The sequence below is a fragment of the Vombatus ursinus genome, unplaced genomic scaffold (assembly GCF_900497805.2).
Source record: "Vombatus ursinus unplaced genomic scaffold, bare-nosed wombat genome assembly UNPS02014821.1, whole genome shotgun sequence".
NCBI lineage: Eukaryota > Metazoa > Chordata > Mammalia > Diprotodontia > Vombatidae > Vombatus > Vombatus ursinus.
Genome location: NW_020954599.1, coordinates 16399379 through 16409074, shown reverse-complemented (window position 1 = coordinate 16409074; position 9696 = coordinate 16399379). Strand labels below are relative to the sequence as shown.

Below are 9696 nucleotides of genomic sequence, written 5' to 3'. Positions count from 1 at the left end.
ACTCTGTCCCTCCCACACATATAACTCAAAATTATACTCACGCACACTCGGTTTTCCCCCCACTGGACCAGTTTTTCCAGTTCCCTTGTCCCCCCCCACCCACCCCCCCGTTTTGTCTTAGGTCATTGACCTCCGCGCGCACCTCCTGCCCCATCTCCATCACATTAACTTCTCAGGAGTGCTCTTTCCCCTCCCCGATTCACCCTACACTTGGCAAACCTTAACGTGAGTTTTTGATCAAAAGTCTCAGCTCAGCATCCCCCAGTCAGCCCTCAAGCTCACGATTGCTGCAGGCAGTCAGGTTCTCTCAGCCTAGTAACTCAAGCTGCGAGCGCCAGCACCCGAGTGGCGGGAGTGGGGGAGGGGTTGAGGGAGAGTGGTAAAGAGATAGGCAGAAATATGTGTCTTGCGTCCAATCTATGAGAAAAATGTGCGTTTGTCTTTCCTTTGGCAAGAGGGCTAGCAGGTTTGACTACTTCAAGAATGAGACCGCGGTGGGCGAGCAAAACTTCATTCAAAAGATAACTAGGAAAGGTAACTGTGACTCCCTGCCGGACTAGAGAGGGCCAATATCAAGGGTGATTAAACAGCCAGTGAACTCGAATTCACTTATACATTTTTTTCAATTCCCCTCCAGGTCGTATGCTTAACTGTAAACAAAATTGTCGGAGGGAGGAGGTCTCTCTCGATCCTCGCACGGGGTTTATTTTCCAATCACACGAGGGGGAGGAGATTTCCTCGTAGACATGTAAAGGGTGATGGATAAACGTGCGGGCACTAAGACCGCAAGGCATTCGTTTCCTCCTACGGTTGATGCAGAAGCCGAGAGAGGAGGAGAACCCCAGACACAGGAGGAGAATAAGAAGAGCAGGAAAAAGCAATGCTAAATCTAGGATACAGCTGAGAGAGACACAGAGGCTGCACAGGGAGGGGGAGAAATAGGGGGGTGGGTGGGGGAAGGACCGCAGAGAGTACTAGAAAGGGGGGAAAAACGCTTTTTGGAGATAATTTACATATTTTTATATAGAATACGCAGGGACTCAGAGAAGCAGTTCCAATGAACATGTCAGTGTTGACTTTGCAAGAATATGAATTTGAAAAGCAATTCAACGAGAATGAAGCCATCCAGTGGATGCAAGAGAACTGGTATGTGATGTTTTGATGTAATACCACGTCTAGGTACCCTGATTGCCTTTTTGATGTGTCTTAATGTTAATATTTCTGTAAGAAGGTTTGAGATATGAATTGCACAAATACTAAGCGAATCTGTGTAAGTTCTTGTATATCTTGTGTATACATAGCTTAGGCTGTGGAAGTGCACCTAGGAAAATATGTAATTCGTGTGAATATGCACTATATATTATGTAACATAATAGAACACATGTGTTTATTGTATAGAAAGATGTGTGTATGGCAGAGGAAGAGGGGAGTGATTCTTAGCTTCAGAATTCTAAAATGTATAACCTAGTTTTTGTAAGCATTTACAGTTTTTTTTCATAATGCATGGTCTGACATATTTAGAACAGAAAAGCAGTCAGAATGTGAAAATTAACCCACCTCCATCTCCTGATCACTCAACCCCCTTTTTCCATTCCCCCCCACACCTCATTCGGGTACACTCCCCACACCCTTTCACTATCTCCTTTATGCCCTTCCTTTCTCCTTGCAGCCCTTTTCCATACTACTGCCCCTTGTTCAGCCCCCCCCCTCGTCTTCCAGTCCCAATCATTCCTTTCTAGGGACCTCTTTTCCCATTTTGATCTGATCCCCTTTCCGGTTACAGGAAAGGGTGGGAGGGAAGAAACAACAATAATAAAAAAATGAATGAACCCCGGCATGTGTAGAGACACGCACCATTATTAACTTTGTGCTTTTAAATGAAAACGCGCCCCTGACCCTCCCTAGCAATTTGCTAGGCATTTAAAGATTTTAATACAAGTTATCTGAGTACCAGAGCCGAAAATGATTCGGGCCCTCATAGCTCTTGGGGGCAGGGGGTGCGGCATGGAGTCAGGGGCTCCTACTCAGAGAAAAGTTCTAACCGAGATAAGCATCTGTCTTGTTTACTATGTACGTTCCCTTCTCTAGCCCCGCAGAAAATCCCGGTGCTAATGATCCAGTGTCACCTTGCAATATTTATCAGGAGGAGCATGTAATGGACTAATCCTTGTAGTCACGTAGGGGGGCAGGGTTATAATTTTCTTTTTCAACTGAAAGCCTTGCAAAGTCGCCCAAAATACGAAGTCTCCATCAGGCAGCAGTTCTCAACCCCAGGTGAACCCAGGCTGCTGCCGGGGGGCTGCCAGAGGCTCGCGGAGGTTCCTTCTTTTACACGCACGCTCGCCGAGCTGCAGACCCACGCGTGCGCGCACACAGACACAGACACACACCCTCAATCCCATCAATGAGAAACCAGTTGGCGCTGGCAGGAAGCGAAGCCAGGCTGGCGGATTGGGGGAGTAGGAGAGGAGGAAGGGAGGGGGTGCAGTGGGGTGCCCGAGAAGGGAGGTTTAACTCGCCCCCCTCTCTTGGCCCACCTCCAGCTGCCAGGGCTTGCCCCTCGGCCCCGGAGGAAAGGAGAGCGTGCGCCTCGGTGCTCCAGGGGCAGAGACGCCATCAGCTCCAGCCCAGGGGCGCACACCCTCACGCACACGTGTACTCGGACGCTCTGCCGGCTCCTTCTTCCCCTCTCTCACCATCCCCCTCCCGACCACTTCCTCCCCAGGCCGGACCTGGCGGGCATTTACCCTTTGCCGCTGCATTTAACCCTTTCTTGGCCCTTTCCCTGTGTTTCCCCACCCCTGGGACTGAGCTTGGTCTCCAGAGGAGGATAGGGGGTGCGCTGGAGAGACGGGAGATAGGGCCTGCCGGGAGGTGGGAGGTGGAGCTCGTCGCGTTCGCACTGGCTGCAGTGGTGCTGGAGGGGAGGCGGCGGGGGAAGAGAATGCAGAGGGAGCAGTGGTGTGATGTGGGGTGAGCTCGCCCTTGTATGTGTGATGTGCGCGTGTTTGTGCGCAGAGGAGGGAGGGATAGTGTAGGAGACGTTTTTTGGAAGAAAGTGTGTTGCACGCAGAGGTTGCTGGGCGTGCTCAGCAAGCTCAGAGAAGAGTGGCGACGGCGGCATACTGGCACACACCCAGCAGTGGTGGTAGCGGCGGTGCATCGAGGTTGACCACTGGGAGGAGGCCAGGAGCTCCTGTTGAGCGCCCTCAGCCAGTAGAAAATTAAACATTTAAAAGCCCTGCTTAATCGCCTCTGAATTGTAGACCTCTTTCTTCACCCCTGCCCCTCGGCGTCCTTCTTGGTCAATTTCTGGAAATCTCCCACTCCTTAGTGGCTGTGCTGGAGAGAGGTGAAAACTAGGGATTCCTTAGTAATCCCAAGCCAGTTTAGCTGGCGTCGTTTTGCTGCATTATCCCTGTATTACATATACTCTTCCCTATTGAGTCCCCCTCTAATGGGCATCATCTGCTATTCCTTTTGTCCCTTGTAGGAATTTATGCAATAAAGCAGCCCCATGGCCAAGTTCCTGTACCCACTATCAATCTGTGTGCCCTGTTCTTCCTTTAGTGAGTTGCTACTGTTAACTGCACATTTGCCCTCAGTGACTATAGTCCATGCCAGGGTGGGGAACCTGCTGCCTCGAGGCCACATGTGGCCCTCTCGGTTCTCAAGTGTGGCCATTTGACTGAGTCCAAGTTTTACAGAACAAATCCTTATACACATACATCTATAAATATATAGATGGATGTGGTTAAATTATGTATGTATACACTATATGTAAACGTGTGTCTGTATGTGTAATATAGCCACACCTTTCATTCTAGTGTTCTCACTTTTCCCCTTCGCTGGATCCTACTCTTTCTTTACACTCTCACTTTCCTTCCTTCTGGGCCTGCACAAATCGGATCTGTGAAACCTGTTTGCCAGCTCACCAGGGCTTCCTCCCTAACATCTTTACGTTTTACCTGTATCAGACACACTCTTAAAGCATTTCCCTTAACAGTTTCACCTCCAGCCACAAAGGAAGAAACAAAGAAAAAACCCCACCACCACAAAGGACTTAATAAGATAGTCTGTCAGAAATTCACCTGCCATTATCCCCTCCCCCTCATCAATGAGAGAAGGAAAGGAACTAGCTGCTTATGGCCCTAGACACCTGTGGAGGCCTGGTGGAAGTGATGGGTTACTTTGAAGATTCATGTATTTCTAGGGAACTTATAATATTTCATTATAAGCACTTGTAGTTATCTATTTCCTTGCAGGAGGGGTAGGATAAGCTTCTGAGGAAGGAAAGGTAGTGGATTTTTCTTTCATCACCAACCCCCATATAAGCCTCTTGTCTATTTGACTTATTTTCTTAGACTTGTTTTTAATTTAGTTCTGAATCTTGTTCTTTCTGATTTTGCCCTAAATAAAATTGGAGAAAGGCTGCTTATGCTTAGATTTTTTTTTTTTTGGAGGTAGCCAGATAAACTACCTACTTGGAAAATTGGCTGATGAACTCATTGATTTCTATGTTGACACCCTCAAATTACTGATCTAAGAAGCTTTCCTCTTTGTGGAAGTGAAATGTTCCCAGGTTTTCACTTTCCCAAGTCCAGGCATATGTTTAAAAAACAAATTATGTATTCTTGCTTCCAGAACTACTTTCTGTTAGAGCTGGAAGGGACCTTTTGAGATCATTTAGACCAGGCCCCCTTCTTTCCAGGTGGGGAAACTGAAGCTCAAAGTGGTTAGTTAAGTAACTTGACCAAAGTCAAACAGCTAATTAGTAGCCTGGTGACTGACTCCAGTCACTGAAATTCAGAATGGTAAAAAACAAAAACAAACAAAAAAAAGACCTTCTAGCCCCACCCCCTTGCTTTAGAGAGATTACACACTGTCTTTCAGTCTTTTGTTCAGTTTAGCCTAAACTCTAGTATAATGTTGATTATGTGGGATTTCTTTTAAATGATTTAATCTTAAATTGTGTAAGGCAAAGGTAAATGCTACCCCACCCCTTTTGAGAGAAATGTTTTAAATCAGCTTCTGGAAAAAAAATGTCAAAATTAAATAGAACCACACCCAACTGAAATCTTATCTTTTGAAAATGACTTTTGCATTCATCACTAAATAGCCCTCCTAGGTACAGTCTTAGAGAAACTACTGTATTTTAAAATTGTACCAATATAGCTTATTTCTCTGTAGTCTGAACACATCCAAAGATGATACAGCCAAAATTTTCTAGAAGTAAAGACAGGTAAATTATCTTTTTCTGCATCTGGATTTCTAACATGATTGTCTAAGACCACCATCATTTACATTTGCCCTATAATAGGTATTTTGTTATACAGATTATCTAATTAAATAGGATCCCTTTGAAGGATACGTTTTGCAATTTTTATGGTAAAGTTGTTTCACTGTGTTTGAGCAGAGACGGGATGACTTCTTTTCCCATATATTGGAGAGGTAGATTTATAGGGACCAGATAACATTTAAGGCCCCAAATTGTTATGATTCCATGATTCTAGGGACAGCTAGGTGGCAGTGGATAGACCATTGGCCCTAGAGTCCCGAGGACCTGAGTTCAAATTCAGTGACCTTGAGCAAGTCACTTAATCCTGATTGCCTCCAAAAAAAAAAAAAAAAAGATTGCATGATTCTAGTAGAATAAGCAGATATTAATGGAATAACATTGGCTCTTTTTTTCTAGTAAGACTTGGTCAAACAGAAAAGATTTCCATTAAAAGCATGTTTATTAAATTTTGTGTTATCTCAGTGAATAGATAAGAAGATTAGGGATTAATAAAGGCATGAAATGAATGCTATACCCATTTTAACTTTCTAGATATTTTGTCCGTAATAGATTAGAACAGCATGAAAAGCAAAGAAATATATTCTGAAGGGGAACAAATACCGCATACCATAATAATTTCAAGTAAAAATATTTCTGGGTAATAAAACAACTTTTATTTGGTAAGTGGCAGTTTATTTCTCAAACGACAGGAAAAGCTTTACATGATATTTAAAATGTTTAAAGTATTGCAGTTTTTAGATGAATATGTTTGACTCACTTAATTTCAACAGGAATTTATTAAGCACCTGCTATGTGTTACATAGTCGAAGTTGAAATTTTCTGGGAATACAGTGGGTAGCCCCTGTTGCTTTCCAGAAAGACACATGGGGCAATTATGTGGTTTTCCTTCGTTGGAATAGCTTTGCCTTTTCTCGTTCTAAACTAGACTCTGGCTTAATTTGTTACTGCTGCCAGCAGGAGAGCAAAACTGACTCGGGAGTGCAGAATAGGCACAAAATTCACTGTGGGAGCAGAAAAACTGTCCCCACCCACCCACGCAACCCCACACAGTGCCTCTTCTTGCTGCTTTAGCTCTCAGACACCGGGCTCTGTGCTACCAGCAGCGGATGACAGTCGCTCCAGTTGTAATTGTCTGGCCAATAATAGTTATCTTCTGATGTCTGCTGACACGGTGTTCACCAATAGGAAAGCAGGAGGCCTGTGCTGACTGCTCTAACATTAAGCATGTAAGATGACGTCACGAAAGGGCTTGCCTCAAATCTCTCTGACAGCCTCCTCCCCCTTTCAGCACTGTAGCATCCCCAGGAGCTACTTTGCGGCAGTTTAGCCAGCCCTCTCTGATAAGTTTACTTTTTTTTTTCTTTTTTTCTAATTCAGAGTGGTGAGGCAGTTTATTGTCTTTTTTGCTTCACATGTTTATTTTCTAATGTAGGATTTCTTAAAGTTTACAGGAAAAATTATTTTTAATCACAAATATCTTTTACAACTTCTTTTTGTTTATTTTTAAGTCAAAAGAAACAAATGATTAAAGTAATGTCGGTATTTATATTCTGTGGTCCAGCCTACTGTTTCAAATGGAGCTGTTTGACTTTGTTCTCCTTTATACTTACTGGGAAGGCCAGCCTAGTGATGTACGGTTAAAATACCAGAGGAAAAGCCAAATATTAAACATGGAATAGATCTAAGCCAGGGGTGGGGAACCTGCAGCCTTGAGGTCACATGTGGCCCTCAGGTCCTCAAGCGCTGCCCTTTGACTGAATCCCCTGATTTGTTCTGTGAAATTTGGATTCAGTCAAAGGGGGCCCTAACTTGAGGACCTAGAGGGCCACATTTGACATCCTCGAAGCTGCAGTTCCCCACCCCTTATCCAAGCCTTCTGTCTGCTGTAGAAACAGAGCTGGTTCAGGAATCTGAGGACTTGAGTTCAAATCCCGTATCCGACACTTACTACCTATGTGGCCTTGGGCTTCATTTTCTCATCTGGCCTCTGAGGTCTCTTCCTGCTTTAAATCTATGATTCTGGTGCTATTTTAATAGTAATATTCGGTTACAAGTTTAAAGTGCCAATAGGGTTAGCAGACAGTTTCACATAGGTGAAACAAGTTTAATAAATCACAATAATTTAATAATTCATCAAACGTTTATTGAAAACCTCCTGTGGTATGAGAATACAAAGACAAAAACAGAAACTAGTTCCTCCCCTCAAGAAGCTTCCATTTACTGGGATCTAGATGATGTTGCTAGATAAGGAAAGACAAGATTCTTTGTACCCTGGGTGTCATGCACATAGCAGGTATTTAGTAAATGTTTGGGGCATTGAGGTGGTGCCTTAGTGCGAAGCAAACTAGGCCTGGAGTCAGAAAGACTCATCTTCCTGGGTTCAAATCTGGCCTCAGACACTTACTAGCTGTGTGACCCTGGGCAAGGCACTTAACCCTGTTTGCCTCAGTTTCCTCATCTGTAAAATGAGTGGAGAAGGAAATGGCAACCTATTCCAATATCTTTGGCAAGAAAGGAGGTCATGGAGAGTTGGGCACACACCCCGAGTGCACATGGCACATGCATACTCGCGCATGGACACACACACACACACACACACAAATAGCTCCTAACTCCTATTCCGGTATTCCTTCCACCAAACTTCTGAAGATGCCAAGGGCACTACTGGTTTTAATCCAGATCAAACAAACCTCCTTCAAAGAGACAGGATACAGCCAGAGGGGATTCTTACAGACTGGTTGGAGGAGGATAAACACACTTCACCAAAGGAACAAATGAGACAGTTTACAGGTAAACCCACAGAGAAAAGTGGAGAATTGTAGCAGGGAGCTCAGACCATTCAGGTCTTTACCTCAGTGATCTGGATATTTCAGAACACACCATTCCTTTGCCCTGAAGTATACAGAAAATTACTTGAATTCTGCATTTACAGGTGTAGACATAGGTGAGTTCTTCTTCTTTTTTTTTTTCCTTAGGCAGTTGGGGTTAAGTGACTTGCCCAGGGTCACACAGCTAGTAAGTGTCAAGTGTTTTGGTCTGAGGCTGAATTTGAACTCAGGTCCTCCTGATTTCAGGGCAGGTGCTGTATCCTCTGTGCCACCTAGCTGCCCTAGTGATTTCTTCTTAACACTTGGAAATAAAAAATTTTCACCAATTCACAAAAATTTGCCTAATACTTTGCTTCCAATTTTATTCAATCCCTCATATCTGCTTTCCTTAGAACCACTATAACAAAGCTGTCATGGCAGACATACTTAGTTATTCATCCCCACAGATAGGTTCCCTTTTTTTCCCCCAAATAGTAGCTTTTTATCTTTAATAGATGAGAACTCTTCAGAGTCCTCAGTAATTTTTAGGAGTATAAAGGAGCTCTGAGGACAAAAAGTTTGAGATGAAAACTGCTGTGTTAAGATAAAAATTGAAAATGCAAAGAAATACATAGCAACTGACATTTATGTAGCATGGGAGTACAAAATGCTACAAGTATTGTCACTTTTTTAACAGATGAAGAGATTAAGGCTTAGAAAGGTTCAGTGACTTACCCAATGTCACACATCAAGGAAGGGTTAGAGGTGGGATTTAAACATATAGTTATCTCAAGAGTTATTATATACATTCTTTTTCACCACACCACAGTTTTATTATGATACACAGTATATTACATGTTTCTTGGAAAACATACACTGTGTAACATAATGGAACTGTGTATTCACTTAAAGACATTTCATGTGAAGGAAAGAAGTTTTTAGCTGCTAAAATTAGTTTGCTAAATAAGTACATAGAATTGACAGTTTTAAGATCATCCAGTTGAATGGTTAGAGAATATTTAATACAAACTTCTTTTTTCACATGAGGAAAATGATCTCTCAAAGGTCACATAGCAGAAGTAGGACTTGTATCCATATACCAACCCCAAAAATGCATTGCCTTATCCTTATAATTTACTTTTTTTTAATGGAAAAAACATTTTCTTTCCCCTAGCTCCAACCCCATTGAAAAAAACAAAAAAATGAAAAACCAAATGCACGTAACAATTGTGACAAATACACATAGCCAGGCAAAACAAATTCCTGAATTGGCCATGTCCAGAAATGTCACATTCTTCATATTGAGTCTGTCGCCTTCTCTGTAAGGAGATGGTTATCATGCTTCATTCACTGTATTGATCAGAGTTCTCAAAAATCCTTCAAAGTCACTTGTCTTAACAATATTATTGTATAATTTGTTCCCTTGGTTCTGCTCACTTCACTACATATCAGGCCATTCAGGTCTTCCCAGATTTCTGTGAAACTGTCCTTTTTGTCATTTCTTCTCACGTGGAAGTATTCCATCATATGTATATTCTGTAATTTCTTCAGCCCTTCCTCAACTGATCGGCACAATGCCCTTCATTTATA

At 43.1% G+C, this 9696-nt stretch overlaps 1 protein-coding gene across 1 annotated transcript in view; it reads left to right on the top strand.

Annotated features, from left to right (window-relative positions):
- The first annotated feature begins 1007 nt into the window (after window positions 1–1007).
- Window positions 1008–9696, top strand: part of ELOVL6 (ELOVL fatty acid elongase 6) — a 153714-nt gene continuing 145025 nt past the window's right edge. Inside the window, exon 1 of the mRNA XM_027837303.1 lies at window positions 1008–1146. Within this exon, the coding sequence (XP_027693104.1) occupies window positions 1058–1146 (89 nt within the window). The 5' untranslated portion in view covers window positions 1008–1057. The remainder of the gene's footprint in view (window positions 1147–9696) is intronic.